The sequence below is a fragment of the Trichomycterus rosablanca genome, chromosome 11 (genome assembly GCF_030014385.1).
Source record: "Trichomycterus rosablanca isolate fTriRos1 chromosome 11, fTriRos1.hap1, whole genome shotgun sequence".
In the NCBI taxonomy this organism is placed as follows: domain Eukaryota; kingdom Metazoa; phylum Chordata; class Actinopteri; order Siluriformes; family Trichomycteridae; genus Trichomycterus; species Trichomycterus rosablanca.
In genome coordinates this window covers 19,967,030-19,991,762 of record NC_085998.1, presented here as the reverse complement: position 1 = coordinate 19,991,762, position 24,733 = coordinate 19,967,030, and the positions used below count along the sequence as shown (strand labels likewise).

Genomic DNA, 24,733 nt, shown 5'->3' with positions numbered 1-24,733 from the left:
GATTAATGATGATAAATGACACAATGATACTCATTTTCAGTGGTGCTCTGATGTTAAGAGACCAGAAGAAGTTTAACTGCTGCTGCCTATCGTTTTGTTCCTTTTAGCTCATGGCTAACACTAAAGCCAAATATGTCAGGTTTTAGTCTACATGTCAGGTTTTAATCTACACTTAATGCAGGCTCACAAATAATAATAATAATAATAAAAAAATCTATACACATGCTTTTGGACATTTAGGAAAATGTGTGCTTTTTCTTAAGACCTAAGGCATTTAAATTCACTCCAAAGCTTCTTACATAACTATCTATTTATACATATCCACAGTTTTGAATAACCAACACCCCATTAAGAAAGAAAATTGTACAAAAACATAGTAACAAAAGTAAAGATTATGGCCATGTGATTAAAACAATAAAAAAGTATCATACATCCAGTGTAAGACTTTCACATGATTGATTAGAATACCCTATGGTTATTACCCCAAACTCTCGTTCTCGCTCTCATATTAAACATTTAATACATTTATAATAAAGTGAACCAAAATAGACATCAAAGAATGATAATGCACCACAAAAGTTTCAAGCAACTGGCCTGCAAGATTTCATAATCAATGGCTTTTGGCATTAGTCAATGATCACAATTCTGTATAATAGCAGGTTAATGTCTGTGGGCATGTTGTGATCAATACACGTCAACTTTATAAGCTGTTTTTTTAATGTTTGATTGAATGAGGACAGAGTTTGTTTGAGTGGGAGGAGTGAGGGATGGGGTGAAGACCAGGATGGATGAACGAGTGGATGGAGGAAGGGCTTTTATTGTGAGATAAAGGAATGTGATTGGATGCAGGAATGACCAGACGAATGTTCATTTTCTCTGATTTCTGATTTCTATTCGTTGTGGTTTCCACACTACACATACCACTCTTTCTTTGAAATGACGGAGCCGTCAGTTTGGGACACCATGTCATCGGCGATTTCAGGCTCCGGGTCGTACTGGAAAGCGAGAGTCCGCTCATCATAATCGTGGCTCTCGCTCTCGTCTACGGTGAAATACGGCCTCTTGAGATCTTCGGAGTTGCCGTCAAAATCGCGCTCCGTGCCCTCGAATGCTCCGGGCCCACCGATCTGTGCGGGCTTCTTCTCGTCGTCCGAGTCGTCTGGGTATTGCAGGTTCTTGGGGACTGGTGGGTGCGGGGGCACGGAGCCGGCCTTGCTGTAGCCATTGCCGAAAACGTGCTTCTTGGTGCTGTAGTCTCCCTTGAAGGTGCGCTGACGGCGACGGAGGAAGAAGATGAGCAACCCGACGGCGACGGCCAGGGCAGCCAGGCCGCCCACGCCACCCCAAATGGCGGCGTTGGAAGTGTGATGATTCGCTCGTCCCCATGGGCTACCGGTAGGCGATTGGTGAGGGAATTCTGGGTAGGAAAAGACAAATGGAAGGGGAGAGTGCATCAGTGCTCTGGTGGGTAGGAGTGCAGGTGCTTATTTGATGAGGAAAGGAACAAAGGGAAAGGCGAGCAAAAGGAGGGAAAAGGAGAAGTTGCCCACACCCCAACCTATCCCAACATTAAAAACTCTGCCCAAAATAGCCCAAACTGTACCCTTTTAATCCACATGCACTTGTTCACATGCACTTCACAGACAGGAAATAAAGAAATTAGGAAAGAATTGAAATCAGCCCCAACAAGCCCAAGCAAATGAAAGCTTTTATCAGCAGCAATGTTCAAACTTTTTACACAAACGTTCTATCGACCAAACACACACTCACACACACACACACACACAAACCCACACAAGAAAATTAAAAAAACAAACAGTATATATCAGTACAAATTTCCAGACCTGCATTTAACTTATGGCTTTCTAACGAGTTTGGAGATTTTTAATTATAAGCACATTTACAAAATAACGGATTATATTCCTAATGGGAAAACACACCACATAAATTGAATAGCATCTGGAAGAACATGAGCTAAGCAATGATTTTCTTTGCTGTGTTTTGGATTTTGGCCGCTGTGCTGTTATTTATCGTGTGCTTTTGTTTTGCAATGAAAACAAAACGTATCAGTTTAAGCTTTTAACTGGTACCTTCATGTTACGGAAATTACATTCATTTGCACAATGACTAGCAAAGTAAAGGCACTAAGTAAAACAGCAAAATACAGTGGCTAATCTGTTGTTGTTTTTTATCTGAACCTACATATTATTTGTTTATTTCTACGCTACATTTCCAATATATGTTTTGTGTATATTATATTGACTCGTGACTTGACTCGGACTCTAGTCTAAAGACTTGTGACTTGACTTGGACTCTAGCCTAAAGACTCGTGACTTGACTTGGACTCGTATTTTGTGAACATCTCTGACTAATATTAAAATCATTTTGAAAAACAATAACCATTCAGACCGTCGACTTGATGATCCTTTAACAATTTACAACAATAACCCACATTGATGTGAATAGCTTAAAATGCCTCCTTGTGCAGACTGGCTGAATTTGACCTGTTAGTTCTGTTCTGTTTTTTTTTACTTGTTCACATATCGTGGAACAATCACAATCTGACTTCTAAAACACAAATGTATTTTCACAAACCAGTGATCTGTATTGTGGTTGGAATCTTAAAATAAATGGATTGTTGTAGGAGGCCTCACATTTCTAACCATGCAGCAGAACTGATGTGTTATAAATAACAAATGAATTCTATTATTTTCTAGCCGGACCAAAAGCTTTAGCAATTTAACCACACAAATACTCTCATGCAAATAGATCGAGAACTAGTCAAAAGTATGTGAGACTTTTTTTTTTTGGGCATCTCATTCCACAAGTATGGGCAGTCTAATAGAGTTGCATATCCCTCAACCCCATTGCGGCTGTAGCAGCCTCCACCCCTCTGGAGATGTTTTCTACAAGATTTTGTAGAAACATGTAGACACTGAGTCAAAAGGCTAAGTTAAGCAAGAAGCGAATGAGTTCGGCAGTAAGTCACGTAGGAATTGTGTCCTTCTGCTTTGCCATATCGGCCAGCAAAGTATCTACAGAGGCAAAAATGATTGATACTTCTAATTGACAATTACCTGGATCGCTCCAGGTTAAAATTTCTCTATAAATTATGGTTTATCCCTTTCAAACATGCCAGTGTTTTTATCGGCAAACCTGCTTTTCTCAAAAACGGTGATACTCGTTCATGTTACCAGCAATGTCTGTGGTTAAAATACTTGAAGGTGATAATCACAAGTGTCTATATACACTGATCAGCCATAACATTAAAACCACCTCCTTGTTTCTACACTTACTGTCAATTTTATTAGCTTCACTAACCATATTAAAGCACTTTGTAGTTCTACAATTACTGACTGTAATCCATCTGTTTCTCTGCATGCTTTGTTAGCCCCCTTTCATGCTGTTCTTCAATGGTCAGGACTCTCCCAGGACCACTACAGAGCAGGTATTATTTGGGTGCTGGATCATTCTCAGCACTGCAGTGACACTGACATGGTGGTGGTGTGTTAGTGTGTGTTGTGCTGGTATGAGTGGATAAGACTGCTAGACTGAGAACAGTCCACCAACAAAAAATATCCAGCCAATAGCACCCTGTGGGCAGCGTCCTGTGACCACAGATGAAGGTCTAGAAGATGACCAACTCAAACAGCAGCAATAGATGAGCGATCGTCTCTGACTTTACATCTACAAGGTGGACCAACTAGGTAGGAGTGTCTAATAGAGTGGACAGTGAGTGGACACGGTATTTAAAAACTTCAGCAGTGCTGCTGTGTCTGATCCACTCATACCAGCACAACACACACTAACACACCACCACCATGTCAATGTCACTGCAGTGCTGAGAATGATCCACCACCTAAATAATACCTGCTTTGTGGTGGTCCTGTGGGGATCCTGACTATTGAAGGACAGGGTGAAAGCAGGCTAAAAAAGTATGTAGAGAAATAGATAGACAGTCAGTAATTGTAGAACTACAAAGTGCTTCTATATGGTAAGTGGAGCTGATAAAATGGACAGTGAGTGTAGAAACAAGGAGGTGGTTTTAATGTTGATCAGTGTACCTTATACAGTAGTGATGCCATCATTAGGGATTAGGGAAAAGACAGAAGACCCCTGTATTTCACCTACAGTTATAAGAAACAAGCTCTGTTATGCTTTGATGGCCAGTATACTGCAAGTGCCATTCAGTGGTTACTTTTTCCCATTTCCTAACCATTTGCATATGTTAATAGAACATGCACGGGGATAGGTCACACAAATATCTGTACGGTGCTGTAAAGGTGACGCCTGGGCTATTCAACAGACGAGATAATGAGGGTCTCAGGGTGAAAGGCACTTGACATATTTTGGCCATAACAGGCAGCTTAATGAGGTCTTGTTCTGGATCTCTCCCTGAAAACCTGCTGATCTGTGATATGCACAGAGCTGTTCAGATATTTCCCTCTGACCTTTCTGGACAGCTTGTGAGAAATTGTATTCATAAAAAAAGCAGTCATGAAAGTCAAAAGGAAAGTTGAACAACCTATTGTTGGCCTTAATTTAAAACAAAACACTGTTGTTTAGAGGCTGGCATTCGTGTGTACACATGCATGTACTAGAATACTAATGAAGATCCATGTTTCATCCTACTGGCGAATGTCATTGCTTCTTTTTAATTATGAATTACAAAAAGGAAACTAGAAGGAATGTAATGCACAAATGATTCAACCAAACCTGATTAACAAAGTAAACCAGCCTGACAAGGAACAGGTGGAAGATAAAACAGTGATTATAAGATGGTAGAGACTTCCTTAAACCTTGAACTCTATTTAGCATTTACATCTAATAACAGCTGCTTCATTGTAAGCAGAATTATAATAACTAAAAAAGGTGTTAATTGGAGACTGTTCCCAAATTTACTTCTGGATCTTTCTATCATTTTTATTTACTGCAGGATATCATCTCTTAATTACCCTTTATACACCTTTCTCCTTAAATTCCTATTATTCAGGGTTATGTGTGTGTGTGTGTTTGTGACAGTATGTGTCAGATATGACCTTTCAGGGTTTAATCTGACCCATAATGGGATTAAACAAACTGAGACAGGATGTTGTGGCTACCCTGGGCGAGAGAGATAGGTAGAGTTAGAGACTGGTACAAAAAAAATAATCTATTCTCCTCCACGTTTGTTCTGTATTTTCATTTGATTTACTAAACAGTTATCAAGACAAAAATAGGGCTGGCCAAGAATCATTAGAGCTCTCAAATTACCAACTACTGCTTTAAATCATCGGGACATTAAAGCTGAATAATATACGCTGTGGGAAATCAATAAAACAGTACACAGACTGGCCAAAAAGCAAAGAAGACCCCACCATCTGTGAGCCGCGGTAAACTCATAAATTAATTCCCAAACTAGCCTATGACTTTCATAGCTCATATAATAGTGCAAATCTATAGTTTAGTCTACACTAGAGTTGCCAGTTTAAATATTTACTTGATCTGTTGGGATTTTAAAAATTGGCTGACAGTCAATAGTTATAAATATAAATGCAATTAAACTTTCTCATCTCTGAATGTTATAAACAGAACAGTAGTATAATAACTCACATAAACTGAACATTAAAGTTTATTGACTTGCTAGAAACTATTAACTGGGCATCATTTCTTTATATTCTACTGCTGTTTATGCTGGCATCTAGACCAGACAGTAGGAGTCACTGTTGCAGAAGCAGTCCTCATTTGGCCTTTTGCTTCTTTAGGTATTGCCAATTGTGCCTGTTGAGCTCCCAGCCAGGCTGGTGCCATCTAAAGGACTTGGGCTGTGTCCGAAATCACATACTTCTATACTGAACATTACGCAAAAGCAGTACGTGAGAGCGGGTAGTGTGTCCGAATACGTAGTATTCATTAAACAGTACACAGCACACGGCGGTCTGATAATCTATCCCATAATTCAACTGAAACTGCACAGGCGTTCGAAGTGGAAGAAGAAAGATGATTAAAAAGTCTTATGGGTAAATACAATGTTAAGAGTAGCTTTATGGAAAACGACAGAATTAATTTTGTCTCATTGTAAAATTGTTATAACTGTGAGGATGTGACGTCATGCATCACGTGACGTGGGTAAGATGGCGGATGTAGTATGTACTGCACACTTGTGTAATGCAAGAGCTTACTGCTTTACCGTCCGAGCAGTGGGCACTGCCTTGAATTTAGTATGTACTGTTTAAGTATGCGATTTCGGACTTAGCCATGATCTTGATTAGAATTTCTATGGTGATAGTCTAGAGCACTGAGCTGTTTAATTGGCTCTGGCTTAATTGGCTTTGCTCCATCTAGACAAATCTAGACTACAATTGGAAATAACAGTACTGTCTAATACAGGGGTCGGAAACCTATAGGGTCACAGTACTGTCCATAAAGGGGTTGGTAACCCCACGTACCACAGCTGGGACATGGGACATGATTGCCTTGCACACTGATCTGTTAAAGTAATGCAATAAAGGTATTGGTTGGATTCTAACCTACAGCGACCAGTTAAATTAGGGTGAAGAAATGTAAGCTAGTTAAGTAGGCTAATGAACATGTCGGGAGTAAGTCAGTTTTAAATTTGTGTGCAGTTAGTACAACATGGCAGCTAAATGTGCTAAAGTGGACTTTGTTTATTTTAACAAGCATGGACAGGATGTATAGATTTATTTAACTACACTAAACTGAAAAAAACTAAACTGTTGCTGAAAACTAAGTTGGAAGCATAGCATTTTCTTTATATAATTAATTTATTACACCTGTTAGCAATTGCTGTCGCTAAAAATGTTAAAAGGAAAAGGTGTCCCAATACTTTTGTCCATATAGTTTGTGTTGCATGGCACACAATACTTTATCCTGCTATTTTTAATATCCTGTAATTCTAATTCTTGTGTTAATAAGTAGCATGTGAGCATGTTTGTAGGCATGGTACGAACAGAGTCCTCTAAAAGCAAACAGTAGTTTCATTCTGGCATTTGTTACAGCGTAATGTAGGATTTAGAGGATTTTATCAGCTGGGATACATGGCTTGTTTAAATAGAGATCCATTTATCTGAGATCTACCTCTGCAGCTATGGAATTCTCACTAAGCAGAACAATAATTGCAGATGTGTTCACAAGATAAACACCTCACCACCAATCTGTTTTTTTTTTTACACTAAGTGCACTGAACCACACTGAACCACACTGAACAGCGGTTATTGCTGTACAGCACTTGAACCTTTCACCTCTTTCCAATCTGTTGCGTTTACTGGACTGAAAGATTTTTAATGCAGTGGTTTTCATAGTACTCCCAACCCTAGGTGCCTTTATTTATCTCAATAGTCTGGTTTCTCATGTTGAGGGCTCATGTATCTTCAACAGTGGCCTTGCTTAGACTGAGATTTCTCCAGATTGCATTCACAAAATTAAGTACAGTAGATCAGCGGTCCCCAACCTTCCCGGCGGGGGCGGGAAGATTTAAAATCAGTGTGAATCCTAATCTTTTTTCGCTGCAACGAGACGCTGCTCCCACCTAGTGGTAATAGGACACAATAACACCCAAAGAGTGTTGGAAATTTAATTGCTCTTGTAGAGATCGCTAATTATTTATTCTTTCTGTGTGGCCTGGTAATAAATGACCCACGGACGGGTACCGGTTCGCAGCCCAGTGGTTGGGGACCACTGTAGTAGATGGTGACAGACCTGAATTATTTGCTCTGAGAAAAGTTCTATTTAAAGGAATTGGCTTGGCACACCGTAGTCAGCCACAGCCCATCTTTGCTGGCTATGACTAATCCTTTGGTGGATCCTTTTTTATTGTCATGTTACCAGTCTAATTAATCTGCTGAAAAATAAAGATACAGTGGAACCTCGATTTAACAGACCTGGATTCAACGGACAAAATCTGCTCAGATTGTTTAAAATTCCTGCAAGAAGTGTACCAAGACCAGTAGTTCAGTAACTGTCCAGTAGTAGTAGGCTTTGTATAGCTGGAAGGCTCGCTTTGTTCTCGCCTGCTGTTTTTTTATATTTTTGCACCCCCCCAAAAAAACCTTGCTGTTTCGGACAATCGCATTTTATATACCCCCCTTTTAGTCCGTAAAATCGAGGTTCCACTGTAATTTCTTTGTACTTGTCAGTTACCTAAAGGTTTATGAGGGTTAACAAACCACAGATTCTTGTTTTTATTTATTTATTTATGTAATAACTTTTAGAAATGGGGAATGTAATATGCCTAAAAATGCATCCTTTATTAATATGCCTGAAAACGCAATTCTGTTTAATATGCCTAAAACACACCCTTAATTTTGCTATTAAAAATACCTTACCGCTGCTCTATTTCTGGGAAGCATGTGCCAGCTTCACACACACACACAGACACCTGAAAAGTGTAGATATGAGAACACTAGCGCAATATATCTCAAAAAGCAAAAGCAGCTTTCCCGTGAGGCCAATAAAGCCATCAGGCATCTCGATCACAACATCATGGCTAATAAGGCCTAGTGAGAGCCATATGTTGCACAGCGCTTAACAAATACAACAGAAATAAGAGAGTCTCCTTGCTGTGATGCTCATAGTAACCTGCAGGCTCCTGACAAAAAACATCAAACTATACACTTACAAGTACATTCCATACGTTTCTATGTACCAGTATGTGGATGCTACAATAACTGTGCATGTCCCAACATGTCTGGCTCACATTGCTTTAATCAGACCATGAATTTTCTATGTAGTCGTTTATTATATATTGCAGGAAACACAGCTAAGAAATTCCTAATTGGCCTTGAGTGTTCATAGGAAAATAAATGAAGTACGAATGCTGGGTCCAAAGCTCAAAACTGTTCAGAAAATCCATGCTCATGCCTGACTTTCATTATTTTTAAGCTTGATGCTATAATTTGTAACATTTAGGGATTTGGATATTCGCAAAGTAACAAACGAGGAACATGGGAACAAAAAATTATTTTTCCTCATATTTACTTCATTAGGTACATGTATTTATTTATTTAGCAGGATTTTAACATTATGTTTTACACACTTTGGTTACATACATGACAGGACAGGTAATTACTGGTTAAAGATTCATCAGTTCACAAGTTTAATGTCAAACACAGTCATGGACAATTTTGTATCTCCACTTCACCTCACTTGCACGTCTTCAGACTGTGGGAGGAAACCGAAGCTCCCGAAGGAAACCCATGCAGACATGGGGAGAACATGCAAACTCCACACAGAAAGGACCCGGACCGCCCCACCTGGGGATCGAACCCAAGACCTTCTTGCTGTGAGGCGACAGTGCTACCAAGTGAGCCACCGTGCTGCCCGATACACTTATTTATTGATTATTTTACTTACCATACAGCTAAAGTTTGTTGATATACAATTACTCACTCCCATCTGTGGCTCTATGTATTTTGTCATGCCATTTGTACTCCCTTTATCAATCAAAAGGGACTTTTCAAAATTCCATAAGACCGCTACAGATCAAATGTTATTTGGAGGTGGACCACTGTCAGCACTGCAACAACACTAACATGGCATTGACATGGCTTTGTGTGTTATAATGATATAAGCATAGCAGGTGCAGCAGTATTGTTAGGATTTCTAAACAATGTGGTGTTAATACTAAGCAACAGCAAACCAAACAGTTAACCAAAAACAAACCAAACAGCAAACCTAACAGCAAACCTAACAGCTAACCAAACAGCAAACCTAACAGCAAACCTAACAGCTAACCAAACCAACAGCAAACCAACAGCAAACCTAACAGCTAACCAAACCAACAGCAAACCAACAGCAAACCAAACAGCAAACCTAACAGCAAACCTAACAGCTAACCAAACCAACAGCAAACCAACAGCAAACCAAACAGCAAACCTAACAGCAAACCTAACAGCTAACCAAACCAACAGCAAACCAACAGCAAACCTAACAGCTAACCAAACCAACAGCAAACCAACAGCAAACCAAACAGCTAACCAACAGCAAACCAAACAGCTAACCAAACAGCAAACATAACAGCTAACCAACAGCAAACATAACAGCTAACCAAACCAACAGCAAACCAAAACAAACACACATGCATTGAAGAAAAAAAAATCTAGCACTAGTCTCTAACTGTGCATCTATAATGAGTGCTAACCTGGTGTGAGTTTCTACCGTACCCTGTTAGCTACCTTGTCGTTACTGTTAGGTTTACTGTTACAGTCCGTAACGGTATACTGAACATCTGCTGGTAAAGCAATGAAATTGCATGTCCATCATAAAGAACTCTTGAAGCACTCTTGTGGTTTGTATAGCCATTATCAGAACAGAAGGTTATGTAATATTATGACCACAGACCAAATTCAGGTATTAAATAATAATAAGAATAAGAATTGTATATGTTTCTAATGCTTTAGTTGCCAAATCAGCAGTGTCACTGTTTATGAGTAAATTCCATTTGCTGTACTCCACAATAAACAGAAAGATTAAATACTGCAGCATTATTCTTTTTAGCATAAATACTGGATCTATTGTGTAATGATTGTTGGGGGAGGATTTTAATATTGATAGAAGTTGACAGATGCAAGGCTACTGTGGGAGAGCGTAGTCGATAGGGGGTGGAGGTGGGGGTGTGTTGCTAACAGCGGTACCTGCCAGCAGGCAGATAATGTTAAACTAAAAGCTCCCTGCTAGCTGTCCCGGTGGGGTCTGAGAAAACAAAAGATAGCGCTGTTTAGCAAGCCTCTGGGAATATGCAGATAGTGAGACTACTGACAGCGAAACAGGCTCATTTGAGATTAATAGGTCGCAATATGCACCATAATTCAATCCGGTGGTGCATCAGATTCATCATTTGTGGCAGGCCGAATCAGAGCCCGTACAAACCCCTGCCAAGACGTTTCCTTTTAGCTAATTATTCCATTTTTAATACTTATGTCAGCTTAATAGTGCATACAATATTGTTAAACTGGACTTAATGCATGCACTGTATTGAGAAGCAGTAGATCTAATGTTGCATTTATCATTGGCTGTTGCATGATTTTCAGCCCACTAATGCACTTATTCGGTGCCTATACTCTATTATCAAATTTTCCTTTGGACTTCTACAACTGCACATGTGCAGAAATGCTGTTCACAGGCTGCATTTATATAATAATAATAATAATAATAATAATAATAATAATAATAATAATAAACCCCATAAAAATATGAATGACACATTATCCTGTTGAAACGGCACTGGCCTTAACATATAGAAAGGGCGTTGTTGATCTGCAGCAATGTTTATTTAGGTAGTTGGTACTGGTAGGTGGTAAAGCAACATCCACAAGGCCGCTCAGGTGGCGCAGTGGTAAAAACACATGCAGGAACCAGAGCTGGGATCTCGAATACATCGTATCAAATCTCAGCTCTGCCTGCTAAGGCTGAGCGGCCACATGAACAACGATTGGCCTGTTGTTCAGATGGGCGGGACTAAGCCGGATGGGGTCTCTCTCTCATGACTGATGCAATTACGACCTCTGCTGGCTGATTGATGGCGCCTGCACAGAGATGAGGAAAGAGCGCTCTCAGGGTGTGTCTCTCCGTACACAACGCTGAGCTGCACTGCACTCATCAAAGTGTAGGTGATAAGATGCATACGGCATGCTGCCCACGTGTCGGAGAGGGCGTGGGTTAGCTTCGTTCTCCTCAATCAGAGCAGGGATTGGCATTGGTGGAGAGGAAGCATGATGCAATTGCGCAATTGGATGCACTAAAAAGGGAGAAAAAGGGGAGAAAATGCATAAAGAAATATATATATAAAGCTACATCCACATGAATGCCAGGACCTGAAACTTCCTAGCATCACATGCTTCATTCCCATGGTGCATCCTGTTGTCATGTATTCCTTAGGTAAGTGACGCATACCCACCCAGCCATTCAAATGATAATGTAAATGATTCATCAGACCAAGCCACCTTCTTTCATTGCTTCATGGTCCAGGTCTGATGATCACGCTCCCAGTGTAGGCACTTTTGATGCTGGTCAGGGGTCAGCATGGGCACTTTAATCTGCAGCTACACAGCCATGTGTCCTGGCACTTTTCTACCATAGTCAGCATGAATTTGTACAGCTTGTGCCACAGTAGATCCTCTGTGGTACCAGATGTGCTAGCTTTCGCTCACCACGCATGTCAATAAGCCCTGGGATCCCGAGACTCACTGTTTGTCCCACCCTAGATAAGCCCTGGGCACCTGGTTCACCATTTGTCCTTCCTTAAACCACTTTTAGTAGGTACTAAATACTGTATCTTAGGAAAACCCCACAAGACCTGACTTTTGGAGATGATCTGACACAGTTGTCTAGATATTACAATTTGGTCCTTGTGAAAGTCACTCAGATCCTTACAGAACTGACTGTTCGCTTACTGCTTAATATGTCCAACCGCTTGACAGATGCCACTATCACCTGATAATCAATGATATTCACTTCACTGATTGGTGTATTTCATTACTCTGTGCATTTATTAATCATTCACTTACTCATTACAATACAAAAAACAACTGTAAACAATAGTGCATAATGAAATCAAATGATCATAATATTTTATAATGCTCTCATTAACATTATAAAAGAGACGAGGAGATTAAAAGTCTACGAGCTGCAAGTGCTACAGTATTAAATGACATCCTGTTTTTTAAGTGCAAAATATTCACTGTGATAATTTACTGCTTTTACAACATAATTAATCTTTACTAGGTGAAATTTGCCGCTGATTTGCATAAACGGCAAAGATTGTGGTAATAGTTTTATGGCTGTCGTAAATCCTAATAGCAGTCAGTGTGCTTTATGAGGTTATAGTGTACTTTTGTAACATGGGAGGTGATAGATTGCTTATTTGGGGAATTGCCTGACACTCATTTTACCATATGGGTCATGAGAGCTCGGTGGGTAGCACTGTCACCTCACAGCAAGAAGGTCCTGGGTTTGATCCCCATGTGGGGCGGTCCGGGTCATTTCTGTGCGGAGTTTGCATGTTCTCCCCGTGTCTGTGTGGGTTTACTCCGGGAGCCCCGGTTTCCTCCCACAGTCAAAAAACGTGCAGTCAGGTTAATTGGAGACACTGAATTGCCCTATAGGTGAATGGGTGTGTGTATGTGTGTGTGTCTGCCCTGCGATGGACTGGCGCCCCATTTAGGGTGTTACTGTGTGCCTTGCGCCCATTGAAAAGCTGGGATAGGCTCCAGCACCACCACCCCCGCAACCCCAATTGAATAAGCGGTTAAGAAAGTGAGTGAGTGAGCATGTCCAGACACGATTGGCCATTAATTGTTTTCACTTTCAAATTCTACATAAATATGTCATTTTTATTAAAGTCGCTATCTTCCTTTCTAGCGTTTAAGCCTAACATCCCATATTTTATCCATCACAATAATTTGTTTGGCAAAACCTGTCGTCCAAATGACCGTCAAGTACTCAAAGAGGTCTCAAAGAGGTAGATGAGAAGGAGGAACAGAAGAAAAGAGAGAAGTTGACAGCCTAGAAGACGACAGGAGACAATAATAGGGATGAGAGAGACTGAGCTCGTGTTTCTGCAGCGCTGAGCCTGTTTTGCGCGGCTTTCCTTTCCTCTAATGATATTTTTGCTCAGACGTGCATAATAAATTAATCATCACAACTACACATAGGCAGGGGTTATGGACTGACCTATTTACACAGCCAATGGGGGAGGGTTGTTCCAGAGAAAGGAGAAGTCATGCACCAATCTCTAAATAAAACCCAGCATTTTCATTTTACATGAAGCCAATATAGAAAAAAAAAAACAGTTCAACAGCCAGCAAGAGGCTCATGGAATAGATTAGTGCAGCATTTGGATGGATGGATGGATAGAGAGATAAAGAGATAGATAAAGAGATAGGTAGACAGACAGACAGACAGACAGACAGATAGATAGATAGATAGATAGATAAAGGTTAGTCTATGTTTACATGGATAACCCTGTGTTTACACTAGCCAACGCCAAGTCACTGGCATTGCTCATAGTTTGTCTCTTGTACGCTTGTCAATAGTCGACTATTTGAAATGAATAGTCAACCTTACCTCTGTCACTTCAATCTTAACTAGGGTTGAAAGGTAAGTGAAGCATCCAAGACATTAAATTTAATAGACAAATATGTAAAATGATGCAGTTAGCTAAGGCGGCACAGGGACTAAGCAGGCAGAGTCACCTCCGGAAATTTTTCTTTGTGTGTTTGCATATAAGGGCGACACGGTGGCTAGCACTGTCGCCTCACAGCAAGAAGGTCCGGGTCCTCTTTGTGTGTGGAGTTTGCATGTTCTCCCCGTGTCTGCGTGGGTTTCCTCCCACAGGCTAAATACATGCAGTCAGGTTAATCGGAGACACTGAATTGCCCTATAGTTGAACGGATGTGTGTATTTGTGCCCTGCGATGGACTACTACTTTAATTGTTTTTTTTTTTTTTATTCCTAACCAGAGAAACTATTTCCTCAATGGAACGTTTTAACAAAAGTGGCTAAAATGTCTATCCTTACTGACAGAACTACTCCAGAATTGTATATCTACAATTTTAAAGTCAGAAATATAATAAAACACCCATGCAATGCTACTAGCTGATTTAAATAATGAGAATCTGCCAAGTGCAAGCTGCTTCCCATAGAGAGGATGTCATGCCTGGCTTCATACTCTATCAACCCTGTACACCCAGCTATCACCCAGGTGCTCACCTGCTGAGTCTCATTGGACACCACTGTGTCCTTTTATATTGCGGATCCACAGGAAGCTACATCATGCTTATAAAGAGGGTTTAATGTTGCACACTATGCCCATGTGCCCTGCAGAGGCATGAATTATTCAAAAGGTATGATGGAGCGCAGGGTTCAGGAGAGACGGCTACAGCTTCCACAGCTTGTGCTACACAGCTTTAGACAGCACTGGCATAACAGTCGGGACAAACAAATCTTCATGTTCACATTAGATGAGTCTCCTCAAGATGAAATATAGAGAGAGAGGCTGCACAGGGCTACTTTTTTATTTGTGTAATTATTTATCCTGACCATTGTTTTTTATTTTGTTTTCATCAACTGCTTTATTCTGTTTAGGGTCATTTCATGGGGAAATGCAGAAATACAATGAACAGGGTGCCAATCCATTACAGAGCCTCAGCTTTAGACCACCCCCTCAAAAAAAAGACATATCTGTGTACACACCCAGCCAGCCAATAACAAAGCTGAAATTTAAACCCATAGCATAAAAGACCACTTTAGGACCAGAACACAAAAAGTGACTCATGTTTATTTTATCAACCAATTATACTTGTTAGGGTTGCGGTTGAAAAGGGATGGGTAGAGGTTTTCTTAAAACTGGTGTGTGAATAGCTTACAGTTAAATAACAATGTTGACAATGTAAAATTGCAGTGTCTTAGTTGCAGGGACATAGTTGCTCATGCTTGTTTCAGCAAGACAATGTCAAACCACACTGTACACTTTTCCTGTCTTCACCAACTAGATATATATGGGTCTCCACTACTATCACCGATCAATTATATATGGGTCATCGCTATGCAGCATTCCTCCAACCATACATGATTCAGCACTAGTACCAGTACTAGCATGGCTGTTCTAAGTGACATGCATATACACACAGCCCTATCCCAGAGGTGGTTTTAATGTTATGGCTGATCAGTTCAGCTTTCCTGAGCTGGCTTGGTGGGTACATAAGGTGTGCGATAAGCTGTCTGCACATATATCCCTTGTTGCTGTCATGGGTAAAAGTACCATGGGTAAAATTGTCTTCCCTGGTTCGGATGGGATCTTCTAGCAGGACAATGAGACATGTCACACGGCTAGAAATGTCCGACTTTGGTTGAAGAGCATGACCAAGACTTTCAAGTACCACCCTGGCCCCCTAATCCCCCAGACTTGAACCCAATTGAGCATCTGTGGGACCAACTCGATCATCAGGTTTGCTCTATGGATCCTCCCCAACACACCCTCCAGCAGCTGTGGGATGCACTGCAGTCAGCATGGCTCCAGATACCTGTGACAACCTACCAGGACCTTACTGAGTCACTTCCAGCTCGTCGAGCTACTGGATATTAGCTGGTGGTCATAATAATGTGATTTGACTGTGTAAATACACAGAATGCTTCCTCTGATGGTACCTGCCTAAACATTTTTTACCAGTGAATCACCAGTCTGTCCAAATTGTGAAGTGCCTTGGCTCAGTCCAGGTTATTAATAAGGTTTAAGCTTTTTGAGCTTTGCTTTATAGGTTTCACCTTACCCTCTCACTAGGCATCAGAACCGTTTTCTTTCATACTTGCTTTTCTCTCTAGACCACTTTGGCTTTCATTTTATTTTCCTACCTCAGTATCAGATTGAGTTAGGAATTCTTATATTTATTTATATTTTCATCCGCTACACTCGGTTTTATTCATCTCATATTTCCCAACTTGTGGTTGATTTTTTCCCCCTCTTTCCTGCTCTCAATGTCTCGTTTTCTCGTCTTCTTTTCCTTTTACTTCATTTTGCACTGTAGAAGAAGCAATTGCCTATTCAGAGGAGCGTGAACAAATGACTGCCACTCTAGCCAGACCTTCAAGAAGCAGCTGTTCTAGCTCATTCTTTTTGTTTTGGTCTCTTTTCTTTTCTTGGCAAATTAAAAGGGGGGCAAAGTCCCTCCTGCCACATTAAGCCACAACATTTGAACCCCTGTTGTAAAGGCAGAAGTACTAGTATGGCATCCACTTACACAAACCTACTTTTCTCACTAAGCATGACTGCCAGCTGTGTGAAGAAGGGCAAGAAACTCTAGCTGTGTGAGGCACTCATTTTTTTCCCATGTTTCTCACATTCTCTCAAAACATTGTCGCTTGCAGAGAATGGGGGTGCAACTGTGTGCCAAGTTGAACAACTGAGCATATGTTTGCTTGGCCTCAAGCAAACTTAATGAATGAATGATTAAATGCATTTATTTGTGATATATACATATGTACAGTACAATGGTTTTCTTTTTTGCATATGCCAGCTTGTTTGGAAGCTGGGGTCTGAGCACAGGGTCAGCCATTGTATGGCACCCATGAAGCAGACAGGGTTAGGGGCCTTGCTCAAGGGCCCAACAGTGGATGCATTGCAATCTTACGGATTGATAGCCCACAGCTCTACCCACTAGGCTACCACTGTCCCTGCAGTAAGGTTTGACTACCAAACCATGTAATTTTAAGTTTGGTGGAAGGCCCCTAGCGGTTAAGAAAGTGAAGTAAGTATATAGTATTATATTGCATATATTATATTATGTTGTATATATTATTATATATAACATACATTTTTCATGCCCTACGCTATGCACATCTATGTATAATGTGCATATTACCTGAAAGGAATGAACCTAGTATGATAATTATAATATGCATCCTATATGCATCTCAGAGTTCATGTCTATGCGTGTTGTGATGTCTGATCTGTCTCTGCAGCTGTATGATAATTGTGGCACTATTCAATGTTTAGATGCAAACTGTGACAATGCTATGTATTGTAGCTTTATCTGCACCAATGACATCAAGAGAAATTCTGATACACTGATACATCTCTGATCACATACAATATTGGTAAATAAAGTGTGGTCTGATTGGGAATCTAATAACAGACTTTCCTAAACGAAGGACAGAAAAATAATTACTGTTAGCAGTGCTTAACTAAAGCTGAAGAAATGCAACACACTTGATGAAGGTAGTAATCATCTAATTTCAGGAGGATCTGAGAAAATCCTTTGTATTTTATTGCTTAGTCAAAACCACGCCAGCCTGTAGATCTGATTACTTTCCCACAGTAAAGTTGTACAGCCCATATATCACACTCTTCTCTTCCTTAATTATAGCTTTTCTTGGTCATATAATGAAGGTGTTCACTTCAAGAGTTAACCACAACTGGTCACCACAGCAGCACTGCATCATTCACATGAATTATTTTTTCAGAGCTGTTTCTAATGTGGGATAAGAGATGGATGTAAACTGTGCAGTGTAAGCTGTTCCATGAAATCCTATAGTAATTAGCTGATTTAAGTCATTTAAATGCAAGTCAAAGCAGTCAAAACACATCTAACACAAAGGTCATTTTAGCATATAAAAGCACAAATGAAAGTCTGTTAGGGGGCAGAGAAGCTCAGCTTTTAAGGTTCTGTAGGTTCTCTAATAATAGAAAGGTCACTGGTTTAAGCCCCAGCATCAACTAACTGGCTCTGATGGCCCTTGAGCAAGGCCTTTAACCTTCATTGCTTGTTTGAATAAACCCTAATTTAAATTATAACCATGTTTAATGCTGCTCTAGATAAAAGGGTAACATTTATTTTAGAATGCACTGTATTAATGCATGTCATTGCACAACTGTGCTTGTAGATGCACTCATTTTCTACTGGTTTCTACTAGGTTTAGGAGTATGGTTTGTCTTTCCACATATATTTTGAGGGGGATTTTAGTCAGAAGATATCTAGTCGATATCTAGTTAAGATCTGGGTTCTGTGCAGGCCGCTGTACACCATACTCGTCAAGCAATGCTTTTATGTACTGGTGCTTTCCCAAACTGTTGCCACAAAGTCTGTTTCATATTATTGATTTTATACACCTGTTTGCAATGGTAAAGCTGAAACACCTATGCATAAGAATTAGAAACACAAGTTTGTTTATGTAATGTAAATGCATGGTTTATATTGTACAATCCTAAGAATTTGTTTTTTATTCATACATTTTATAGATTAATGTTGTAGATACCCAAATAATTGAACACTGTTCTGTAATGGTCCATAACAGGACCATTACAGAGCAGGTATTATTTAGGTGGTGGATCATTCTCAGCACTGCAGTGACACTGACATGGTGGTGGTGTGTTAGTGTGTGTTGTGCTGGTATGAGTGGATCACAACAGCGCTGCTGGAGTTTTTAAATACCGTGTCCACTCACTGTCCACTCTATTAGACACTCCTACCTAATTGGTCCACCTTGTAGATGTAAAGTCAGAGACGATCGCTCATCTATTGCTGCTGTTGGTCATCTTCTAGACCTTCATCAGTGGTCAAAGGACAGGACATACAGTGAGGTGTTTAAAAACTGTGTCTTATCCACTCATACCAGCACAACACACACTAACAAACCACCACCATGTCAGTGTCACTGCAGTGCTGAGAATCATCCACCTAAATAATACCTGCTCTGTAATGGTCCTGTGAGGGTCCTGACCATTGAAGAACAGGGTGAAAGCAGGCTAAAAAAGTATGTAAAGAAACAGATTGACTACAGTCAGTAATTGTAGAACTACAAAGTGCTTCTATATGGTAAGTGGAGCTGATAAAATAAACAGTGAGGGTATATAAATATTGTCTGTTGTATTCCTATGCCATACAGGATGCACAGTCTGTGTACTTTACTACAACCATTTCCTAATAATAAAGCAAACTTTTAATCTAAACAGACAGCACAGCTGTTGTTTCATAGCAACAGCTACCTGATGGTAAAAACACAATTTCCATACGGTTAAATAGGTTTGAGATCTATGGCACGGAGGAAAGGAGCAAGGTACAACCTACAGCACAATATTAAAAATAGGCTTACTTCAATACACTAGTGTACCTTTTATACCCTTCCTCCTGGGTAGAAGCAAAGCCATTAGCTCTAATGTAAAACCTAATGCTCATATTTTTAATTAATATAGCTGCCAATTCCTTACGCATCTGTTTAATCTGACTGTAAGGGATTAAAGGTGCTGTTAAGAGCACTGCCTATTTTAATAAGTAATGTTTCATTAAGTAGAATGTTGCTCTCTGGAGTAAGAGATTAGCCTGTCAATTTTAAAATGAGTTTGTTTCTGTTTTAGTTCGATTCCAAGGTTATTTCCACCCACCTTTAAGCCAAAATCCCCCATGTTCACCCACACACCTCTCCTGATAGATTTTAAACCTAAAAAGGAGGCTCTGACGAGGTCAGATCTGAAAATCTTTGAATAAGTACTCAGATTTTAAAAGCCCCCTGAAGGAAAAGAAGACTGAATGTGAGTCTCTGCATGTGCATCATGCAGCATAAGCCAGACTTGATTGAACTTGATTGATTGGACTAATTAAAACATTCGAACACAGATCACGGTAAGCTGCAGGAAGGCTGGCGCTGGGGACCTTTTACTAGAGTACTACACTTCTAAAAGGTCCGAAAGGTAAACGTGTGACTGAAATGACAACAAAAAGAATCAGTGGTCACATGAACACTGTGCAGTGTTAAACCTACATGATCCTGTGGTAATTAGTTCTTAAGAGTATTTTAGAGGTGACTCAAATACGTTAAACATTTTACAAAAGGTATTTTTAGCAAATAAAGTGGACAAAGAAATACAGAAAATAAAAGGCTGGCAGGGCTCAGTCATTAAACATACAGCACAGCACATCTTTTGTTAGATTTTGTCCATTAATTCTCAATTATCCTGTGTTCATATCAGTTAAAAGACTCATTTAAAACAGGTCGTGGTAGCTGGTATTGGGCCAAGACCAATTTCTTTATAGTGCTAAAGAAAAAAGGTTTAAAAAGGGTTTCTGTTCCAAAATTACCAGTAATCAGGCTGCAGAATGGAGTTTAGCAGCTCATCCACGTTAAGAGTTGTGTTGTCAATCCCTCTTGATTGACAATCACCTGCATCTCATTAATGTTAATTAATTCCAGGTGGAAGCTTTTCTATACATTATGGCTTCTCGCTTTCTTAGGCTGCGTCTGAAATCACATACTTAAACAGTACATACTAGATTCGAGGCAGTGCATACTGCTTGGCCGGTAAAGCAGTAAGCTCTTTCAGTACGCAAGTGTGCAGTATGCACGCAACCCCGGACGTACTACATTGGCCATCTTACCAACATCACATGATCTACACCCATCAGACATAAGATTAAAACCACCTCCTTGTTTCTACACTCACTGTCCATTTTATCAGCTCCACTTACCATATAGAAGCACTTTGTAGTTCTACAATTACTGACTGTAGTCCATCTGTTTCTCTGCATGCTTTGTTAGCCCCTTTTCATGCTGTTCTTCAATGGTCAGGACTCTCCCAGGACCACTACTGAGAAGGTATTATTTGGGCGGTGGATCATTCTCAGCACTGCAGTGACACTGACATGGTGGTGGTGTGTTAGTGTGTGTTGTGCTGGTATGAGTGGATAAGACACAGCAATGTAGCTGGAGTTTTTAAACACCTCACTGTCACTGCTGGACTGAGAATAGTCCACCAACCAAAATATCCAGCCAACAGCGCCTCATGGGCAGCGTCCTGTGACCACTGATGAAGGTCTAGAAGATGACCAACTCAAACAGCAGCAATAGATGTGCGATCGTCTCTGACTTTACATCTACAAGGTGGATTAACTAGGTAGGAGTGTCTAATAGAGTGGAGAGTGAGTGGACACAGTATTTAAAAACTCCAGCAGCGCTGCTGAGTCTGATCCACTCATACCAGCACAACACACACTAACACACCACCACCATGTCATTGTCACTGCAGTGCTGAGAATCATCCACCACCCAAATAATACCTGCTCTGTAGTGGTCCTGTGGGGGTGCTGATCATTGAGGAACAGGGTGAAAGCAGGCTAAAAAGATATGTAGAGAAACAGATGGACTACAGTCAGTAATTGTAGAACTACAAAGTGCTTCTATATGGTAAGTGGTATGAAAAAATTGACTTTATACTTGATAACTATGTTTCAACTGTATTTCTAGGAACACTCAATGCTTTTGTTCTCTTTGTGTGATCTTTTTATCTCTTTTCATGGAAGTTTTTGGACAACTCTTTGGACTAAGCTATATTTCTAACATGCACTCAGATGCCACAGACAGCAAACCCCTAGCCAATCCAGGTATTTGACATGTTTTTATTCAGTGCAACTAACGAAACCCTTAATTAGTTGCATCAGGTGTGCTTGAGAAAACACCTGCAAATGTGTGTTCCTATGAGGGATTTTATTCTGGCAGGTAAATAGTTCTGAGACTGCAGTACTAATTAAAAGTGGCATTTTGTGTTGAATTTGGAGACACCACTCGTTATATTATACTGTATATAGCTGTGTTAAGCTATTTGAAATGTTTGTGTTTGACTGGTTTATTGCAAAAAGCTGAAAGTTTGTAACGTTTGCTAATAAACTAATTTGCAATGGAGGTTAAATAACTTTAATTGCAATTGGGTGAAAATTGAAAAGGGAGCTATGATTATTATTATTCACCATCAGCATGTCAGGCTCCTCCACTAATGAAGATTATAGAGCAAAGTGTGAAACCCCTTTCAACAAAGCTTGGCAGTGGAGATATTTAATTACCAGGTTGTCAAGGGATGGATATATTCATTAAGTTTCAGGCTTGTACATGTCGTTGACGAGACTTTAATACCATAGTGAAGATTTGATAGATGACTAAGTCTTTCTTGTATTGATTTTGCAATATAGATTTTGAATCATGCCTTGTGAGTTAAATTACATTTGACTACATCTGGAATGACTGGATATTAAGTACGTAGAATTGCTTCTTTGTAAGCTGTGTATATCATACCATTCATTATATTGCCAAAAATAAATACAAAATTGCTCTGAACTATGTGAAGTGGTTAACCTAAATAGTTGACTGTGTTTATATAGATTAGTTCTTACATATTTTCCATTTAGACAAAGGACGTTCCAAATACTTTCCATAAACTGTCTGTGCTAATTGCCTGAACCTGAGTAAATGAGTCGCACATCTGATATCAGGCACCAACCTGTTTTGCTAGGACTTGGCAGTTTTTGCATGATGTCTTTATCATTTTTATTAGGGCTGGCTCGATACCACTTTTTTATGTCAGATACGATACCGATACTGCAAATTGTGTATCTGCCGATACCGATACCAATCCGATACCGTAATTTCTCCTCTCAAACAACGAAGCAGTAATAATAGACCACTGAAGTCGTGTCGTCATTTTGTAGTCCACGCCATGTTTTTATGCCCATATTTGGTAACCCGGGTCTAAGAGAAATTTTGAATGGGAAAAATGAATGGAGATTTTGAAAATTGCCTCTCTCGCATCATGTAGTCATAATAAATGTTCCAAACCTGTTACGTTTTGTTTTATGGAGATTCTTGTCTATTATCACTGGATCCTCTGAATTATGAAGTCGTTAAAGAGTCGAAATATTAATATTGCTACATGTAAGCTAATGCTACCGTGCACTGAATTGACGTCACTAGACTGAAAGCCTCTTAAATTTTTATTTTACTTTTTTTTTATAAGCCTCTTAAATAACCGCACGAAGCAGCGCAATTCACCAGTGTAACAGTGCAGTAATATTCACAAGTTTTACTTTATATTTTTAGTAGCTAGCTACATTAAAGTAGAAAGCAAGGATGGTTGGGTGTTACGCCTTTGGTTGCACTCACCAGACGCGGGCTGCTCATTCCATCGATTCGATTGGTGTAGTTCAGTGACGTCTAATTAATGCGCAGTAGCATTAGCTTTTGTGTAGCATTATTAGTATTACGACCCTTTAACAACCTCGTAATTTATAGGATCCAGTGATGTACAGGAGAAAATATTACATAGGACAAAATGTAGAGGGTTCTAAACATGTTTATTTAGCACAGGATGCGTTAGAGCCGATTTTTTGAAAACCCCATTCATTTTTGCCATTGAAAATCGGGGCTTAGACCCGGGTCTCCAAATATGTGCATAACGAGGACTACAGAATGACGCACGACTTCAGTGGTCTATACATGTCTCAATGCACCATGGTTAAACTAGCTATATAAATAACAATGCTCAGACTGTAAAACAAATATTCTAAAAGGAATAAATACAGAACCTACAACATCACACTTATGCAATACTTTTACACAAAGAACTGTGAATGGAAATTTTATATTTTATTAGTTATTTGCATCAAACTTATACGTTTCTGCTTTCTTAGTTCAATTAGCAGAGGTAGAAGAGACTTTTGGAAGGTTACTTAGGGGCAGAGATATGTTGACCTTGGCATGGGCTTCTTGCTTCCATGGGAATGCATGGGTGTCGGTCGGGACTGTGTGTGCGGGGGTGCACGCAGGGTTTTAATACAGGTGCATTCTTGTGGAGGTACGCCATGTTTCTAACAAACTGACTATTCTTGTAGGATGATAAGCAAGTTTGATGTGGAAAGTTGACCTTGAGTTGGGTCGCTGAGAAGAGTTAGCCTGAAGGGGCAGTAAAGTGGGGTATAAATACTGCGATACTACAGACGGCATACGCCTCTCTCCTCTGTAAAGCTGTGTGAGCGTTTGCATTGAGATTGGTCCTCAGCTGAGTAATAAATTGATTATTTGCTTTTATCATTATCCCGGTTGTCTGTGTCAATCTTTAAGGGTTATTTTGAATTCCCACAACAGAACATTTAGCAGCTTTTTTGGCTTGTTTAACAGCACCGTCCAAACATTTAAAATACGTGACACATCTCGCTTTGCGGTGTGTCGTCCAAAGTGTCTACAATTGGAGGATGTGGATGTCAATCAAACGTGATGGACCAATTAGAATTGACTCAGAGTTTGGTTGAGATTTTCCTTTAAAGTTCTGTCATGCTTTAGATTATTAAACCCTGTTGGATTTTGAAGAGGACATCTGTGGCTAAATGGGAAACGATGTAGTTTGTTTTATTTCATAACACTAATGGAATAATCGTTGAGGATGTGAGATATCTCCAAGCCGGGACAAGATAGGTTTTCTTTA

General features: G+C 39.9%; 1 protein-coding gene across 1 annotated transcript in view; it reads right to left on the bottom strand.

Annotated features, from left to right (window-relative positions):
• Positions 1 to 226: 226 nt before the first annotated feature.
• The window catches only part of nectin1b (nectin cell adhesion molecule 1b), a 194,473-nt gene continuing 169,966 nt past the window's right edge, over positions 227 to 24,733 (bottom strand). Inside the window, exon 6 of the mRNA XM_063005271.1 lies at positions 227 to 1,417. Within this exon, the coding sequence (XP_062861341.1) occupies positions 912 to 1,417 (506 nt within the window). The 3' untranslated portion in view covers positions 227 to 911. The remainder of the gene's footprint in view (positions 1,418 to 24,733) is intronic.